The 19,889-nt window shown below is 39.8% G+C and overlaps 2 protein-coding genes across 6 annotated transcripts in view; both read right to left on the bottom strand.

Annotated features, from left to right (window-relative positions):
- Positions 1–3,939, bottom strand: part of LOC309503293 (dedicator of cytokinesis protein 9) — a 121,523-nt gene extending 117,584 nt beyond the window's left edge. For 2 of the 4 annotated variants that reach the window (XM_082176023.1, XM_082176025.1), the window contains exon 1: positions 3,502–3,939. In XM_082176023.1, coding sequence (XP_082032149.1) covers positions 3,502–3,618 — 117 coding nt within the window. In that variant the 5' untranslated portion in view covers positions 3,619–3,939. The remainder of the gene's footprint in view (positions 1–3,501) is intronic. The other 2 variants (XM_082176026.1, XM_082176027.1) reach the window with 1 other exon arrangement.
- Positions 3,940–5,865: 1,926 nt separating this feature from the next.
- LOC309503312 (FERM, ARHGEF and pleckstrin domain-containing protein 1) overlaps positions 5,866–19,889 on the bottom strand; it is a 48,277-nt gene continuing 34,253 nt past the window's right edge. For both annotated transcript variants that reach the window (XM_082176071.1, XM_082176070.1), the window contains 11 exons: positions 19,708–19,841; positions 19,392–19,473; positions 18,981–19,218; positions 13,895–14,094; positions 13,149–13,238; positions 12,901–12,983; positions 11,123–11,232; positions 9,768–9,943; positions 9,587–9,694; positions 8,531–8,682; positions 5,866–7,509 (listed from right to left, as the gene is read on the bottom strand). In XM_082176071.1, coding sequence (XP_082032197.1) covers positions 7,434–7,509; positions 8,531–8,682; positions 9,587–9,694; positions 9,768–9,943; positions 11,123–11,232; positions 12,901–12,983; positions 13,149–13,238; positions 13,895–14,094; positions 18,981–19,218; positions 19,392–19,473; positions 19,708–19,841 — 1,449 coding nt within the window. In that variant the 3' untranslated portion in view covers positions 5,866–7,433. The remainder of the gene's footprint in view (positions 7,510–8,530; positions 8,683–9,586; positions 9,695–9,767; positions 9,944–11,122; positions 11,233–12,900; positions 12,984–13,148; positions 13,239–13,894; positions 14,095–18,980; positions 19,219–19,391; positions 19,474–19,707; positions 19,842–19,889) is intronic.

Raw genomic sequence — 19,889 nt, 5'->3', positions numbered from 1 at the left:
CCAGTAGAAATTTGGGATTATTGTCTTGTTTATTGCACTTAAACGCTCAAATACACACAAAGTTATGTCAAAATGCCTGTTGTGCCAAGGACCCACATAAACACAATTGTTGCACACTGGTATCTTTGCTCTATTGTATTTATTTTTCCTTGTGTTTTTATTTGGTTTCTTACTTTATTACTGTATGTACTTTATTACTGTACTTTATTACTTGTGTTCATGAGCTTGATAACTGAGTTTGGCTAGCATGTTGAAAGTGGACCGGAGAATTGTGCAATTTCACTGTTATCTATCCTTCTGTCATTGTAACAACCTTATTTTAAAGCAAAAATAACTATATCAAGATTGTGGGATTCAATATTTTTCTACACAGCCTCATGCAATCTTAAAAATAAAGCGATGCAAAAAAATTGTGTGTGAAGAACATTTTAACAATCTGAAATACCTTTTCTACTATAAAGAACCTAAACGTTCCACAGATGTTAACGGTTCTTCATTAAAAAAATTGATGGCAATAAAGAACCTTTATTTTTATGAGTTTGGCCATTTGTAACTATTTTACACTTTGGCAAAGTGGTGGCTAATCCGTATTAAGTTTGAATGAACTCATTTGTACATTTTTGTACGATCTGCTCCGATCACATGGACATTATCTTATGTTTCCGTACAAATCACATCTCATACGAAACAACTTGTGTTTTCTCACGAGATCAGGCTGATCTTTTACTTATTGTGCTCTGTTGTATACTGCACATTTTGGCAAATGCTATCCCGGTACACCATGCGTCCAGTGTGCATTCTGCATGATCAGTAGGTAATATGCTAGTATATGCTATTCTGCACACAGACTTGTGAACTATCCAAACTTAAATGGCTGTAATTCAAGAATGCTTTGGAATATATACATCTAAATTTGGTCTTGTTTTAAAGAAGAAAGCACTTAAAAAAAAAAAGTATGAAAAAGTTATGGACGTTTAAACGTATAAAATGTACTATACTAAGTATTTATTATTTTATATAAAATATGTATTTTACAAAATTATTTTACTCTAAAATCAAAGCCATATGTCTAACCAAGTTGTGATGCAAATTTGAATTTGATATCACAGAAATTGAAGTTCTTATGAGATTTTGTTTAGGCGCTGTACCAAAAATAGCCACCGGAATTTTGTTTTTGATGCATTCTCCTGTAACAAATTAATACATTTCTGTCCAAATACCACTTCAATCACAAAACATGGAACCTTGAGACTCAGACCTTTCCGACAATATGCGTTTTGTCAAGATTAGAAAAGGTTTTGATTATAAAGTAGCTCAAATTAATTGTGTAATATGAAACCTGACACCGCCCACTAGGGGAGGAGCCTGCTCAAATAATTTAGAGTCCTGTTTACATCCAATTTCAAAACCGTTTTCACAGGATGAATTTTGAGTTCATAAGCTTTCGAATTATATCTCATTTCTGCCAAGTGTCGTCTTTGAAAACAGATCAAACTTCAGTCTGTGCTTTAAAGCATTCAAGATTTATGACAGTTTAAGTTGGAAATTAAATGTTCAGGTCTATGCTCAGAAAGTGAATAAACGGATTATAAATACATTGTAAATATGATTTAGTAAAAAAAAAAAAATACTAAAAATACTAAATATTAAATAAAAAACATTATCAAACTAAAATATAGTACATTCATTTTATTGACTAAATAAATTATAAAATTCGGTCATTTTTGACCGACACGCAAAGAGCACCAGAGGGTTAAACAACAAAAGTTGAGTTTCAATGACTCATTCACACAAGTCTGGACTCCAGTCACTTCCTGCCGAAGATGTATGTTGGGTTCAGAGGGATCACCTGAAGTGTGCAAGAACACTCAGTGAGTAAGTAGTCATTTAGCTGAGGCCTTTATCCACAGCGACTTACAGCACAGGGTCAGTCATCTTCCCTGAGGTTAAGATTCTTACTCAGTTCAGGGCTCAACCCTTTAATTACCAATCCAGATCTTTAGCCACTCCACCACACAGATTGTGCAGCACGCCGGCTCACACTGTCCTGCAGAAACACACTCTCTCTCTCACACATCCTCTCCGTAATACACAAATAATAAATCACACCGAGGAGCGACCGTGTGTTTCTGACTCTCTTTCCCTGTCAACGGCTTGGATGAAGTCCATTTCTGTATCCAAACAATGTTCAAGGAAAGTTGGAACCATCCTTCAGGATAATATTACACACACACACAACAAAGCATTTTAGTTCTTCCTACTCAGTCCCTTAATTAGTAATAAGTAAAAATGTAAAATTGTCCACATAAACAAACACCTGCATCCATGCCTGATTTTATTCTGAGACTTGTTCATCTAAAGAGTTAAATCTGTAAACTCTAATTTATTTATTTTATGTATATAAACACACTACCAGTCAAAAGTTTTGGATCGGTAACATTTAAAAATATATATTTCTGCTCACCAAGGCTGCAATTATTTTATTAAAAGTACAACATTAAAAAACAGTTATGTTGTTCAATATTAATACAACTTAAAACAGCGGTTTTCAATGTGAATATATGGTAAAGTGTAATTTATTCCTGTGATCAAAGCTGAATGTTCAGCAGCATTACTACAGTCTTCAGTGTCACATGATCCTTATGATGATCTGATGCTCAAGAAACATTTATGATTATTATCAATGTTGAAAACAGTTATTTATTTTATTTATTTATTTATTTATTTGGGGGGGGGGGGGGGGGTCAATACTTGTATTCATCAAGGATGAATTAAATTGATCAAAAGTTACAGAAATGACATTTATAATGTTACAAAAGATTCTATATCAAATAAATGCTCAATGAATCCTGAAAAAAGAAATTACAACTGTTTTCAACATAATAATAATTAATGTTTTTTTGAGCATCAAATCATCACAAATCATGATTTCTGAAGGATCATGTGACACTGAAGACTGGATTAATGATGCTGAAAATTCAGCCTTGATCACAGGAATAAATTATGTTTTAAAATATATTAAAATAGAAAACAACTGTTTTAAATTGTAATAATATTTCACAATATTACTGATTTTTTTTTGGTATTTTTTGTATTTTTAATCAAATAAATGCAGCCTTGATGGACAGAAGAGACTTATTTTAAAAACATTAAAAATCTTACCGATCCAAATCTTTTGACTGTAAGTGTAGGCAGGGGGCCTGTATATTAACTTATTAATAACTGCTGTCATGCATTTGATTGATTCTTCACATGAGTTTCTCTTCCAGTGCAGGGCAACACTGTGCACGTGACATGACATCAAATCAAACAGATACAATATAACATTGGGTGTGTGTTACCCAAAGTTTCACTTGTGACAGGCTCAGCCCTTTACAGTCATCTGGCGTCAGATTCGAACCCACAACCTTCTTCTGGCAGCACTTTCAGTGTGGAACCACTACGCCACAGTACAAACGGTACAAAAAGTCCACTTTGAGTGTGTGACCGACAGCTACTCACCACCAGCACCGAGGACCGCACCGCCTCCGACACGCTCTGCCGCAGCTCTGCCGCCGTGCCCGGCTTACTGAGCCCGCGGGTGAACCTGCGAGTCTCCGTGTGAGCCGGCATCGACATTCCGCACTACAAACTCTCATTAACTTCCAGTGGACTGCTAAAAAAAATCAATTAAAAACCATTCAAAGTCCGTTTTCTACAGGCGCGCTAGAGCCCGAGATTTAAAAGCCCTCGCTCTGCTGTAGCAACCGTTAACTCTCATGTTCAGATAACCGCGATATATCCTTTACTCCGTATTCCCGGAGGTTTAAAGTCTCCTGGAAGTTCCTGCGGTGTGAGTGAAGCGCTTTCCCGTGCTGTCATGCTCTCGTGTCCGTGTGTTTCTGTTTGTGGGAGGTTTAACTCACACACACACCGTCGAGTCTGAGCTCCCTCCTCTCTCAGATAGCAGCGCATTTACGAGTTTTAACGTGACGTAGTCTTGCTGCTTAATATTCATGAGCGAAGGAGATAACGTCATCCCAACTTTATATATATATATATTATTCATGAACCTTTAGCCTTAGCGAATAGATTTAATTGTGATATTGATACATTTTGTGGTCTAATTGATGGAACATTTAATCATTTGTTTTGGAGTTGTCCTCATTCAGATTGTTTTTGGTCAGATTTCTGTTCCTTTATTACAGATTAAGCTGCTACTTCTTTTAGATAAATGTAGTATTCATAAATGTAAATTTAAAGGAAATAAGCCTTTGTTTTTCATTTTAAGATCAGAAACTCAACAATACATAAACACAATGTTCTGTTTAAAAATAAGAAGCTGCAACATTTTGTTAAATTTTTTTTAACATTTTCAAATTTTTATTTAACTTTTAAGTTTGTCACTGTTTCTTTATATATGTGTCTTTATTTAACTCAATGTACACCCTTGACTGTAGTTGTATTTCTTTAAAACCAGTAAAAAATAAAATAAAAAAATAACCTATTTCCAATTAGCTATTGGAACGTTTATGCGCGACGTGCCCGTGAGACATTAATATTCATGAGTGTTCGCCATAGAAGGAATCGATCATCCGCACCCCGACTGGTCTTTAGTTAAACACCTAGCAGAATACAAGTGATTCACATCATTCCAGAAGTCAGAGGACATTCCGAGACTGAAGTTTAGTCCTGGTTTGACTTTCACTGGTCAGACGAGCACAGTCTCCAGTCAGCAGTGTGTGTAGTGTGTGTGAATCCCAGCGGGAGGCGAACCCTGTGTGTGAAATCTCATTAGAGGAGAAGAGAAGAGGAGGAAATCCTCTCTGACAACAACACCACGAGGCACGAGAGCCACTCTGACTACCTTATGTCGGGTTTATGCGTTTGCTTATTTGTTGGTTTGTTCCGTCACCATCAAACTTTAGGTCCAAATAAAAAAAACAGACAATACATAAAATAAACAAAATAAGCACACGAACACACACACACACACACACACACACACACACACACACACACACACACACACACACACACACACACACACACACACACACACACACACACACACACACACACACACACACACACACACACACACACACACACACACACACACACACACAATCTCGCACACACCCCCAAAAAAAACTAACATATTTAAATATACATTTAAAAAATGAAAATAGAAAATTTACATAATAAATAATAATAATAACGGAAAAAAATTGTGTATGATTATATAATGACATTTCTCCTTTGTGGAGAGAACAGAATGTAAATGAAAATGGACTAAATGGTTTGATAATGGTATTTTAAAACAGCCTTCAAGTAATGAGAACAAAAATATTAAATTATTTTAATATGGATTTTTTAATTTTATATAAATTTAAAACATTCATTTATTTTATATTACTTTTAAAAAATATAATTTGACATAATCGTGATATATATTATTTTGTGTGATTATAGGCTACTGATATTACATTTTTTGGGAGAGAGAAAAAAAGAATGAATTGTTTCTGAATTAATATTTACTAAATAGGCTTTTGAGTGGTTTCATAGTGTCTATTAAAACAGCTTCCAAATAATGAGAAAACAATATTTAATTATGTTAATTTTTGAATATTTATAAATGTATTTATGCAAGTCTACTCTGACAGAGATGTGCTCCTCTCTCTCTTCCATTTAAACCAAACAGAACCTTTAGTTATTGAAGAATCATCCATATATACCAAAATATCATCCATTATTGTATATTATGGCATATGTGTGGTGTGTGTGTGTATTCAGGCCTATCTGGTCTGTGATTGGTGGAGTGACGTCACTGATGATGTGAAATGCAGGCTGAGGAAACACTTGCAGAAAGAACAAGCCAAGCGGTGTCTGGAATGAGGTTTTATTGCTTTCATTTCCAATAAACTCTCTCTCTCCCTCCTCCTCCTCCTATCTTCCCTTTCATTTGAGCAGTGTTTGGGCCTTATGAAACTATCTGCACATTTTAAAGCTTTACTTCAGTGGACTAAACTAACCTGTAATATACAGCTGTGGCTCATTGTGTCTAAGGTGAATGTTTTTTTTTTTATTTGGTGAAAATTATATTTTTTTAAATGACAGTGAGGGGTGTCAATGTTCTCACATTGAATAATAAAATATCCTCTCTTCATTATCAAATGCTACATGGTGATCGGAATAAATGTTGTAGCGAAAAACAATTTGCATGCGTTATGGCACTTTAACACTATAAATATAAACTCAGCAAAGAAATGTACACTGTAAGGTTCATATATTTTATCCCTTGCCTCTATATCCCAAATGCCTTTTCATTATTGACCATTCAATCCAATATGGAAACAAAATCCAGAATGGTTTTGGCACATTGGCTTCTGGAACCCAACATGGTTTTCAGCTGATAGAAACAAAGTCTAAAACATAGAAACATAGAAATTTGCACTATAAAAACATGGCACTGAAATGGATCTGCCTCCTTTTAGAGGCATCAAGTGACACTTACGGCTTAACAATTAAACATCGCTTACAAAATGAGATCCTGTAAAAGCCCAGTACAAAAAAACACAGGAAATGCTTGTTCATGGTGTGTGTGTGTGTGTGTTTACACTAGAGGACAAAACGCAAAAGCACCTCTGTGTTTATGAGGAAAGCTGTGTGTTTAAAGGGGAATTCCACCTCTCTTCATCTCTGAGCCTTTAGTAACACTCTGACTTTCAGTTTCTCCAGATAATGACTTCAGTATGTCAACACGTGCTATAAATAAGCCCATGTGTGAGCTAATAAACCTTATGTCATAATCAAACACAATATCATGAACGTAGCACCTTGGAATATTTGAGGCTGTTTAATGAAATCCATAATTCCTCCATGACCCGTTCTCTGTTACTCGCTCTTAAAAATAAAGGTTCTTTACTGGAATTGAAGGTTCCGTTTAGAACATCCATGGAACCTTTTCATTGTGCAAAAGGTTCTTTATAGTGGAAAAAAATTTTTGGGATTTTTTAAATGTTCTTCACACAAAGAAAAAAAGGGTTATTTTTAGAACTGATCACTGAAAGGTTCTTTGGGGAACCAGACATGGTTTTTTTATGGCATTGCTGCAAGAAAAATATTTATTTTTATTGTGTATAATAAAACTGTTAATGTCAGTGATGTAGCTTAAGAACCTTTTAGACACACAAGTAATTTGGCATAATTCCAAATGATAGGAATAAAACTTGCCTGAGGCTGATTTCTGAACTTAAGCGAGTGGTGACATTCCCCTTTAATGTCATATTATGTAATTTAAAAAACAAAAGTCAGTCACAGAAGTGACGTTGTCATAAAGCACACACACACTGAGATATATATATGTCTGTATGGGTCTGTTGGTGTGTGTTGTGTTCTGTCCAGGTCAGATGGCAGTTTCTGTGGGGTTCAGACGGCAGGATCTGTCCGGTTCAGTCCGGTTCTGTCCGGTTCAGATAGCGGGTTCTGCTGGCAGAGACTGTAGCACTTCTGATCACTGTCATCCATCTGCACAGAGATGAAAATCTTACTGTCTGACAGCAATAAGGGTGACAAATGCATGACAAAATGGCCGACGCCCAAAATGGCTGATATGGGAAAATTGGGTATTGTTCGACTCGACATGCTTCACCGAAGAGTTTTTGGCCAAACCGTTCAGAAGTTATAAGCAACAAGAACTTTTTTTTCATATCTCCTGACCACCGGGTGGCACTGTGCCGAAACTGTGCAGGTCGCCTCAGGTCATGGCTGTCATAACACACACCAAGTTCAGTCAGAATTCGCTGAAGCGTTGCGGAGATATAGCCTCACGTTCATTTTGGTGTGCTCTTCGTCAAATTCCTTTATTTGCGCTATTCGAGAACGGTTCGACGAATAAACTTGTATTCCAAAACTTTTTTGTCGGCATGGTGTGAAGATGATCTGGTTAAATATTGTTGAAAATTGTAAATTGTCAAAAAAGTAGTTTTTTTCTGACAATTTTCATGACAGAAAATTAAGTTTTTTCCCTAACCTTTACGGGTCTAAAGTTATTAGCATAAATGTGAGATCAACTTTGGACAGCTGGTGGCGCTACAGGGATTGAGTTAGAGACTCTGCTCTGGTGACATTTCAGACTCTCCTCTATCTGTGTACCTTTCATACAGTAACTTTCCCACATGCGGTTCTATAGGCTGTAATAATAATAATAATCATAATAATAAGAGCACTAACAATTACAATAGGTCCCAATGCTCGGCCCCTAATAATGCATAATTACATGCAATAACCCTAATCCTAACCCTATATAAGTGCATGTTGTTAATTCATATTACTCAGTACTTAAATGCATAATTACACAAGGAACAAGGAAATATAAATAAGGTTAGTTGCTTGTTATCATGCATAATTTACTGTTATTACTAGAGGAAGTACATGTAATATACTGTATGTAACAAGGACACTGTAAAATAAAGTGTTACCAAACTAATAGATTTATCAGTAACATATTCAAGTTTACTTCTCTGTAAAATAATGAATTTTGCTGTACCTTTCGAAAAAGTATTCACTCTCAGTTCTGAAGTAATAAACGTGAGATTTGAAGTGCAGTTTGAAGACGTGATCTTTATGGATGTTTTCTGACTCTCCAGCATCTGTTATTGTGTAACCCAACAACGGCAGACTGGCCAGTGGAAACTCATCCTGACAGAGAGAAGAGAGAAGTGAGCGTGAGTCCAGGTATTTCACACAGATCCGACACATTCACAGAGTTACAGGGAGGCCTGTGTGAGCAGTGTAGGCCAAACGAATTACACGTTACTTGAGTTATGTAATCAGATTACTTTTCAAGTAACTAGTAAAGTAATGCATTACTTTTAAAATTTACAACAAAATATCTATTTTTCTGTTTTCCATATTTATTGAGTGACAGCTCTCTTGTCCCAATGTTGAGAGAGATCGTAAGTGCAGAGGCGCTGTGTGTGTGTGTGTGTGTGTGTGTGTGTGTGTGTGTGTGTGTGTGTGTGTAAACATGATGGTTATTGTAGTTCTAGACTAAATGTGAGTGTGCATTTACACATCTCACTTGCACAAAAAAGATTCAGTATTTCTCAAAATGAATACAATCCGTTAAATGCAAAATCAGACCATGCAAACCTCTAATAATTAAATATGTTAAATAAAAAAATATTTGTATACATTTAATCTCACTGTATTGACCAATGTACTTTATATTGACTACTAAAAATTACTTTGCATATTACGTTTTTATTGGTGAAGTTAGTGTTGAAAATAAAAAGGTTGGTTTGAGTGGCGCCCTCTACTGTACAATTGTGTGAATTTGCATTTCCTTCAGCCTGAGGCTTATTATTTCAGTTTTGGTGTGAAAGTGTCTTTACATTAAATGTAATTTAATGTATTTTAATTTAATTTTTTACATTTTGTGCCCAAAAATAACACTTTTTTATTATAAAATGCCCAGACCAGGTGAGAAAAAGTAACACAAAAGTAATGTAACGCATTACTTTTCTTAAAAAGTAACTAATGCAATTACTGCAATTTTCAAAGTGACTTTCCCCAACACTGTGTGTGAGTGTTGCTGTTTTACCTCGTGTGTTTTGTAGAAGAACAGGGTGAAATTGGTGAAAACCACCCAGAGTTTCTGCCAGCCGTTGCTGTTTTTGAACTTTCTGAGCAGATTTCCTGAGAGCTTGTTCTGTAAGGACACAGTGAGGTTTATGAAGATGATGATGTTCATACTGGTGATCGTGCAGATGTAGGACTGGTACCTCTGTCGCTATGCTGAAGTCCAGCATGGAAACGCTGGTGTTGCGATGCCAGCACACGTGAGCCGTAGTGTTGCCGCGATGAAGAGTGTTTGCTGAACTGATGCCGTGTCGAGGCAAAGATGTTCGAGACCCACAAACATCCTCCTCCGACTCCCCTTCAGACGCCCCTGAGGATTCTGGGAAAAACCCACGACTATATCCTGAGATACAGAACTTTGGCATTCAATCATGGCATTACTAAAACACACTAAATGTTCCGACTTCTACAGTTGATGTACCTGAGTAAACACCTGATCATCTGCACTTGTTGTGTACTTCAAAATATCAAACATGTATTTTTTTTTTTAACTGTGCATGCAGATAAAATAATATTAATGAAATAAGAGGTCACTTAAGTGCAATTAAACAGATACACTTTCATGACTGTTTCTTCACACACTTAAGTAGACTTTGTAAAATAGGTAAAAAGGTAAAATAATAATTTAAAACTTTTATTTTAATGTGCATTTCAAATCATAATGTTTTATAATTTTTTGTTGTGCTTTAAAGAAGTACAGTGTTGACTAACATACTAAAGCACATGGAAAGTAGTGTGTTTTTCAATATTACATTTAAAGTTCATATATGTACTAAATCGCAACTTTATCAGTACAAATGTGTGATTACAAATATATTTAAATACATGACATACAAGTGTCAATAGAAATGACATTAAAGTATATTTTAGTTGATCATAAAGCTTGTCAGCACATTCAGAAGTAACTTTAACCATATTTCAAACACAACAGAAGTAATTATGAAATGACATACTGAATAAAGATATATTTATGTCCTACTTAAGTGGGTCAAAAACACTCTAAAGTTCAACTAATTTTATGTTATATAAATTTAAACTATAATACATTTCCACTTGATTGCAGTTAACATGCAAATAAGTGTCTGAAAACATTACATTCAGTTCACACCTAATTATATTCTTTTAAAGTATATTATTGCCATAATAAATACTCTTTTTAAAAGTATCCTAAAATGTACTTGAAATATATGTAAAATGGAATATATACCATAAAAAATATTTTCATAATGTGACATATTTCAAAGTGATTTCAAAGGATATTCAATGAGAAAGGAATGCAGAACAGGACTTGATTTTACCCACAGAAAATGAGTAATTAGTCATTAAAATAAATGTATAAAACAAAGGACCGTCAATTCAGAAGCACAGCTAAATATGACATTTTGATGAAAGCAGGAAGATGTATTACTAAAGTAAATAGGGTCAGTTTGAATTTGATGGTTATTAAATCTTGTAAGAAACTTGTCCAGAATGTGTGATGGGATTATATGTGACTTACTGACATCCTTGCTGGGAGTCAGCAGGTCAGAGGTCGATCCGTTCGACTCTTCAGCCATGTCGACCGCCATCTTCAAATCCTCCATCCATTTCTCCATTTCTGACTCTGAACTACAAGACACAAGAAACCTCAATGCTTTTTTATTCATCCATCAAACATGGACCGCATATCTCCTGAAGAAACTGAACTGGACCGATCAATTACAAATGTGTAAACAATGAGCACAGATGCGATGTGAGATTTTATACAATTACTTCACAGTTGACTTGCTTTCTATTACTGTACTGGGGTGCACTTCCCAAAACCATAGTTTCAACCAACATCTGCAAACAGCATCGCTAAGTTGTTGTTTGGAACGACAGCTCTCCACCTGAAGCATAGTTTTATCTTTCATTCTATGTACAATTTTCACTCGACGTCTTTCAGCATGTCAAGAGAATTAAAGCGCCATTAGGAAGAGTGCATGGGAACCCCGGAGGGACATGAGGGCAGGAGCACCTGTAGATAACCAGAGGCCCCTGGGCTGCATTAGGGCCCCCGACCCCAAATACAAGTGTCACTAGGTCATTATCAATACATAGACATTTAAATTTGTGCTCATGTATGAATATATTCAAATGACATAACTTTAGGGACTTTTCTTCCCTGTTTTTCTAGCTGAAAAGTCCTTAATAACCTCAGTAAAATCCAATTTTTTATTTTGAGTGTCAAAATCAGTGTTGGGTAACGCATTACAAGAGTTACATAATCAGATTATATTTTTATGTAAAGATTAAAGTAATGCATTAAAGTAATGCATGCAAATTTCTATACAAATATCTGAGTTACTTTTTCAAATAAGTAAGGCAAGTTACTTTGTTTTCCATGTATTGACTGACGCCTCTCCTGTCCATGTTGAGGGAAATCAGGAGTAAGTAGAAAAGTGTTGTGTGAACTGTGTGAACATGATGGTTATTGTAGATCCGGACTAAATGAGAACAGTTACTCCTCTCACTTGCACAAAAACTGTCACATTCACGTTAGTTTGGACTCATTATGTTTTGTCATCACCTGCCTACGTCACTCATTTGTTATCACGGACACTAATCACGTTCAGCTGTGCACTCATCAGTCACTATCATTAACACCTGTACATATGTTCAGTTCTGTTTCAGTCCAGTGTCCGGTATTATCCGTTTGCCTTCCTGTTAGATCTTTAGAGAATAAACCTTTTGAATTGAATCGTATATGTCTTCCTCATCTGTCTTCTCCTGTATCAAATTCTTCTGTGATCCAAAATCGATAAATTTTATTTAGTCGCATGTTCCCTTATGCAGGTGCGCATTAATGCACTGGCTTCCATGGGCTATTGAATCCATCAAATTAACCGTGAGCAGCTTTAATACTTGAGTGAGAGTGGAGCATGAAGACCACAAAAACTGACAGGAGGAAGTCTGTGCGTTAATAAATCCCTGCATAAAGGAAAAAACGCAACTGAATAAAACGAATGGAAATAAGACAACATAATGGAGAACAAGAATAGCGAAGCAGTCGTCAGATGCCATGTTCAGTATTCACATCAATAATCTAACATTATTTTGATCTAAAACCGATTCATAGGAAGAAGCTTTTACACCACCTCCTGCGTGACGTCATTATCAACAATGTGGTTCAAATAAGAAAGTACGACAAAGTTACTACGATTTCGGGACTAGCTAGTTAGTTTCTTCAAAAGGAAATGCACCCCTAGCTGTCTGGTTGATGATACACAGATACTGCGAATGATTCTTCAGCATTACCATGCGGCGACCACCAGTGACTGCTGCTGTACAGTCAGTGTGAAGGAGTGCGGGACGCCCCACTCATCCTCACTCTCCCGGATCTGAACACAGCAAACACACACACACACACACACACACACACACACACACACACACACACACACACACACACACACACACACACACACACACAGTCTGTTTCTCATGGCTGGATCATCATGCCAATCAATAACATCAGCACAAAGAAAGACTGATGAGTTTCTTACTGTCATGCCGCGTAGAGGGAGTTGTCTGTGCACTGTAAACTGATTGGTTGAAGTTATTCCTCGAGTGCTGTACATCAGGACATCACTGAACTGGCTCCACATAGAAAGAGAAGGAAGAGTTAATCAGAAATATTTTCATATATAAAGAGTTTAGTGTTAGGTGGTGTTCATTTTGTCAGCTTGCACTAATTCGAACCCTCTTTTGGTGTTAAAAAACTACGGTCAGGATTTACTAAAGACACAGTGAAAAATTTGCGCAGAAAAGGTGTGGATAGGGTTATTTTTGCGGCTGACCTTATTACATATGCATTTGTAGGAGTTTCCCTTTCAGAAGCAAAATTTATGGGAGGAGATTATTTAATCACGCAAGGTGTGATTTACTAAAGGTTGCGCTAGTCAATTTACTGGTATCTGCGGCATTATTTACCACCCCAAAAAAAGCTGGTCTTAAACCAGACGCTCTTTAATTTGTCTTAACATAAGAACAATACACTCTTAAAAATAGGGTTCTAAACGTGGGCCTGGACTATTTTGTTATGTTTTGTTTATGTGTGTGCGGCAGTCGTCCATGAGGGGCTGCCGCTTTTACCTTCGCTTTGTGTTTATTTTGTGATGAAAGTCTTTAAATGTTCTCCAGTTCCCGCCTCCTTCTTCCCATAACAACATTTTATTTTTAAGAGTGAATGGGAAGTCGCTACCATCATATAAACATAGATGCGTATTGTATGCGTATTGTGAAATCTCACCAGGAAGAACATGCGCTGTTGAAGGCCTTTCCCAGAGAGTTTGCTGAGGCAGCCCAATCTGATGAGCTGGCGTCCCGCCGTGGCCAGATGCTCAGCACCAATCACATCCTTCTGAAGTTCCAGGAGTTTCTGATAGTTCTCGATCTCCACCAGACCAGGATGAAGCACAGCCTCCAATTCACACACATCGTCCAATGCAGCTAGAACACACACAAACACATACAGTATGTGCACACAAATAAACACACCAACATTCAGAAGTCTGGGTTCAGTATATTTATTTGAAAGAATTTAATATTTTCATTCTGTAAGGATTCATTAAATTGATCAAAAATGACAGTAAAGACATTTGTATTGTCTTGTGAATATATTCATTTCAATGAAATATTTCAGTTTCCACAGAAATATGAAGCAGCACAACTGTTTTCAACATTGATAATAATCAGAAATGTTTCTTGATCATCAGATCATCATATTAGAATGATTTCTGAAGGATTATGGGACACAAGACTGGAGTAATGATGCTGAAAATTCAGCTTTGATCACAGGAATAAATTACATTCCCATTCCGTCAGTCACGTTCGACATTACGTCGATACTGACGTATTGGGGTCAGTGATCACAATCACCTTCAAGTAGTAACTAAACGAGCCAATGGACATTGGCCTACCCAGACATACAAGTATAAATATGACCGGCATTACTCACTTCGTTCATATTTTGCTTGGGAGCCGAGAGGTTACATGATCGCTGTCTCACATGCCTGGGCCACAAGAGCATGTTCATGATGGCATGACCGGCATGACCGGCATTACTCACTTCGTTCATATTTTGCTTGGGAGCCGAGAGGTTACATGATCGCTGTCTCACATGCCTGGGCCACAAGAGCATGTTCATGATGGCATTGCGTCATAGCTGCATCGGACTCTCCGTGACTCTCCTTCTTCATGGAGGTACGAGTCCCCTCTGCTGTTAGCCAGCCCACCGCCGCTTCTCATAGCAGAGCTACGGGTCTGGTTAACACTTTGAAAGACCTGAGGTTTACAGTGGGAGCTCTTCCATTGGGCCAACCCCCTGGACCTTCCACTCCTCTAGCATGCCATGTGCTGTCGAGCTGCCGAGTGATGGCACGGGTCCCTCTCGTGTGGCACCTTGTGTCTCATTCTGCGCTCTGGATGAGGAGCAGATGTCAATAGCTGCATCGGAGAGAAGCTAACCCATCATGATGAAGCTGAGTTGCCCCCCTCCGGGGTGGTCACTCATGCTAAATCGGACTCAGAGTTGACGACCATGCTTGCGCGGGCCACAGTGGGCATCGGGTTCGAATGGAACCCAAATGGAATCCTTGTCCCGAGCGTTTGCGGTTAGATGATAGGTTCCTGGGTGCGGTGCGCGATTTACAGCCACGTTCCGCCCCAGTGCCTTTCTTCCCGGAAGTGCATGAGGAGGTTCAGAAGTCGTGGAGGGCACCTTTTACTGCCGAAGCTGCTCTGTAGCCTCCTCCACTCTCACTACCCTTGATGGCGGGGCCGCCAAGGGTAATGTGGACATTCCACAGGTGTCAAAACTCGACCGCCATCTCCTCCTCTGGAGTCAGCAGCGGCTCAAGTCGCTACACGCTGTTCACATCCCAGGCGAGCTCAATCGCCTGGCCGACACGCTCTCATGACAGATAACGTTCCTGGGAGAATGGAGACTCCACCCCCAGTTGGTCCAACTGATCTGGAGTTGATTCTGGGATGCACAGGTAGAGCTGTTTGCCTCCCAGAAGCCCTCCCACTGCTAGATGTTCTATTCCCTGACCGAGGGGACCCTCAGCATTGATGCGCTGGCACACAGCTGGCCCTGGGACCTACGCAAGTACAGTTGTAATCGAAATGATTCAACCCCTATTGCAAATCAGATTTATTGGCAAAATGTAAAGACTTTCAGCTGTTTGCAATGAACAAATAAAATAAAAGTAATTGAAATTGCTCAACACAACAATTGTTTCAAGTGAAAATTCAAATTCAAATGAAAATGCAACTTTGAATGACTTCTGCAGTCTCAAAATGATTCGCCTTACTGGCCCACCTGGACCTGGTTTTCAGACTTGATGCTCCTCGCGACAGCCCCTCCCTGGTGGATTCCCCTGAGGAAGGACCTGGTTTCTTAGGGACGGGGAACCATATGGCACCCGCGTCCAGACCTCTGGAACCTCAATGTGTGGAAATGACCTCAGGACAGGACACAGAGGACTTAAGTGGCCTATCACCGGCAGTGGTAGACACTATCACTCAAGCTAGAGGCCCCTCTACCAGGTAAGCTTATGCTTTGAAGTGGAATCTGTTCGCTGATACCCCTTTTCCACCAACAAGAACCGGGTGCTGGTTCAGAGCTAGAGCTATTGCCAGTTCGGAGTTGGTTCGACTGACGAGCTTACTAAGAACCGGTTTGCGTTTCCACCGGCCAGAGAGCCACAACAGAGCTATATCTTACGTCACTGCATACGTATCATGTTGCCCAGCAACGCTAGTGCGGCAGCGCCAAACACAAACACACCAGACTTGTTCGAGATGGATCGGCTTCTCGCAGAACGATCAGCACATGAAATCAAAGTGATCAAAAAGCACAAGGAGTCGTATGATCTCCAAACACTCCCGCAGCTCTGATCGGTCCACGCTGCTCCGATGCATTTCGAACAAGGCATCAACAATAATAGACGTTGCGTTACTATGGATGCTCATGGGTTTGCGAAAATAAATCGGCATCCAAACACGGCGAATCCAACGCGTTCGTGCAGCTCGCCGTAACTTACATAGACGGATATTATAATCGAGCTGCTATTAGCTCGACTAGCTGCTATTTAAAAATGGCGGTCACAAGTTTCTCTTCAGTCTTGTTGGCCACGGTAACCCCGCCCCCAGCCTCTGACGCAAGCGGTTCTTTCTTGGCTCCGTTCTAGACCCTGCAATGATTTGGTGCTACTTAAGAACCAGTTTTACTGGTTCGGAGCTGGTGCTTTGGCGGTGGAAAAACAAAGAACCGATTTGAAACTAGGCTCTGGCTCCTAACCAGCACCAGCTCTGCCTTGGTGGAAAAGGGGTATGAGTGGTGTTCTTCCCGGCGAGAAGACCCCCGGAAATGGCAATCAGCTCTTATGCTTTCCTTCATGCAAGAGAGGTTGGAGCGGAGGCTGTCCCCCTCAACCATGAAAGTTTATGTTGCTGCCATTGCAGCATATCACGATGCAGTTGATGGCAGGAAAGCACAACCAGGTAATCAGTTTCCTGAGACGCGCCAGGAGGTTAAATCCACCCAGACCGCGCCTCATCCCCTCCTGGGACCTTTCTGTGGTCCTTTCTGGTCTACAGAGTGCTCTCTTCGAGACGCTTGAGTCAGTCAAGCTTAAGATCCTGTCTCTAAAGACAGTGCTCCTGACCGCGTTCACTTCCTTCAAGAGGGTGGGGGACCTGCAGACATTTTCGGTCAGCAAATTGTGCCTTGAGTTCGGGCCAGCCCTTTATCACATGATCCTGAGACCCCGGCCTGGATTCGTGCCCAAAGTTCCCACAACTCCCTTCAGGGGCCATGTGGTGAACTTGCAAGCACTGCCGTCGCGTTGGTGTGTCCTTTTCGCACATTTAGTGTTTACGTGGACCTCATGCAGAGCTTCAGAAGCTCAGAGCAGCTCTTTGTCTGCTTTGGATGTCAGCATGTCAGGGAAAGGCTGTCTACAAACAGAGGTTGGCCCACTGGATAGTGGATGTCATCACCTTGGCACACCAGTCCGGTGGAGCCGGTTTCTTCCCATGTGTTGGGTACGAATAGGTAATGTGCAGGAAGGCTGTCTCAGTGTCTCACTTGCAGCACCATTCCCCTCTAACAGGGATATACGAGCGCCTAGTTGCTCTTCAGGTGAGTTCCCAACATGGCAAACCCCGAATCGAGTTCCTCCAGCATCCTTCGGCAATCTGACGCCAGGCCCAGTACTTGTGTGCTGGCCTGGCCGGTCAGCCCTTGTACTGGGCTAAATGCCCATATGCTGTGATTCCCCCTGGGTAATCCCATATGTGTACTGTCCATGATACAGTTTCCCTGTTGGTAAACCTGTGTCTTTCCCTGGGCAGTTCTGCTCTGCCCCGTCTCTGCATCAAGTAGTAGTCCCGCAGAGATCTTCAATATGTAGTACTCCCCCACGGGTCAGTCAGTCACGGATCAGTGTCACAGCCACCACACGTTACCTCCCTTTCGGCAGGGTGTGGCCTCAATAGTGTCCCACTCCATTGTACAAGGCATTAAAAACACTGGTAATGGCTGAAAATCATGGGAATTGAGTTTCGAAGCACTCTTCCCCGTGAAATGTCACGATACAGGAACAACAACTGTCCCCAGAGTAAGGGCATCTGCGTCTCTGACACTCGTAACACAGTTCAGAGGCTGTGGTGCTCCATAGGGACCCCAATACGTCAGTATCAACGTAACGTAGAATGTGACTGACTGAATGGAAATGTCTAGGTTACTAATGTAACCCTCGTTCCCTGGAGGAGGTAACAGAGATGTTACGTCCCCCTGCCACAGCCTTGAACCACTGCTGAATGACTGCCATTTTACATCATAAATATATTTCACAATATTACTGTATTTTACAGATTTATATATTTATAATTATTTTAATGTTTTGTCAGTTTCTGTATAGACACACTTAATACAGTACATAATTGAAAATATACAATGTCTTTTGTGTTGTTTCTTTACTTAAATATAACTGGGTTTTTTTATTTATTTTTTATGTAAAGTCTATTTTACTTAACATGACTTAAAATTCCTCAAATTTATAAAGAAATTCTGAAAATGTACAGTACTTTTACTGTTTTTCAAAAGCACTTGTCTTCAGAGAACATTTTTCATCACTGTTTTCCCTAAAACTTTAGCTATATCAGAAGCGTGCTCACAGTCAGTCTTCCACCCACACACACACACACACACACACACACACACACACACACACACACACACACACACACACACACACACACACACACACACACACACACACACACACACACACACACACACACACACACACACACACACAGTCTCTCACCTCTGCAGTGGCTGTAGTCGGTGTGTGTTGGCGGGTGGTGTTTGCAGAGTCTATCGAGGATCTGTCTGTAGTGCAGCAGGCGATGTAGAGGACTCAGCAGAAACACGTTTAAAGGAATGTAACACACCTTCTGCATCTCAAACTCACGGCACACGAGCTCCAGCCGCCGGGACACAGCGCACACTCTCTCCAGCGCGTACACACACTCTGAGCTCTTCTGCAGCTGAGCTGAGAGAGGCTAAACACACACACACAACACTGTCACTAACAGCACTGATAACAGAGCATCTGCTCAACACACACACACACACACACACACACACACACACACACACACACACACACACACACACACACACACACACACACACACACACACACACACACACACACACACACACACAGAATCACCTTCAGGTGCTGTATGGTCTTCAGCAGCAGGTCTCCTACATGCTGGAAATCTCCTTTAACCTGCATATTGCAACGACCTTCCCTAAAATACAGCACACACACATTCAAAATATCCTGTTCTGTGGTTAACAGAGGAGAGGAAGGGTTCAGAATGACATGATGGTGAGTCAATGATGACCCAGTGTTCAGTTCAACTTCTTGTGCACTGTTTAATCATTAGTTAATGGTGTGGTTTGACCAGCAGGTGGCGATGATTATAGACTCCACGCTAATAAATAAAGTAAAGTGTGTGTGTGTGTGTGTGTGTGTGTCTCACCACAGTGATAGTCTCTCCTCGAGCTCCTGGAGGAAGTGTGTGTGGTGGGAAAGTAGCGGCTCATAGGTGGAGCTCAACAGTGTCTTCAGGGTGTCAGGAACACAGTCCTCTTTCTCCAACACCTCCTGAAACGACTAACACACACACACACACAGAACTGATCCACAGTCTCTGATGACGTG

The sequence above is a fragment of the Leuciscus leuciscus genome (genome assembly GCF_965113295.1).
Source record: "Leuciscus leuciscus genome assembly, chromosome: 7".
NCBI classification, from domain to species: Eukaryota; Metazoa; Chordata; class Actinopteri; order Cypriniformes; family Leuciscidae; genus Leuciscus; species Leuciscus leuciscus.
Note: the sequence above shows the minus strand (reverse complement) of the source record. Positions and strands in the feature narration are given on the sequence as shown.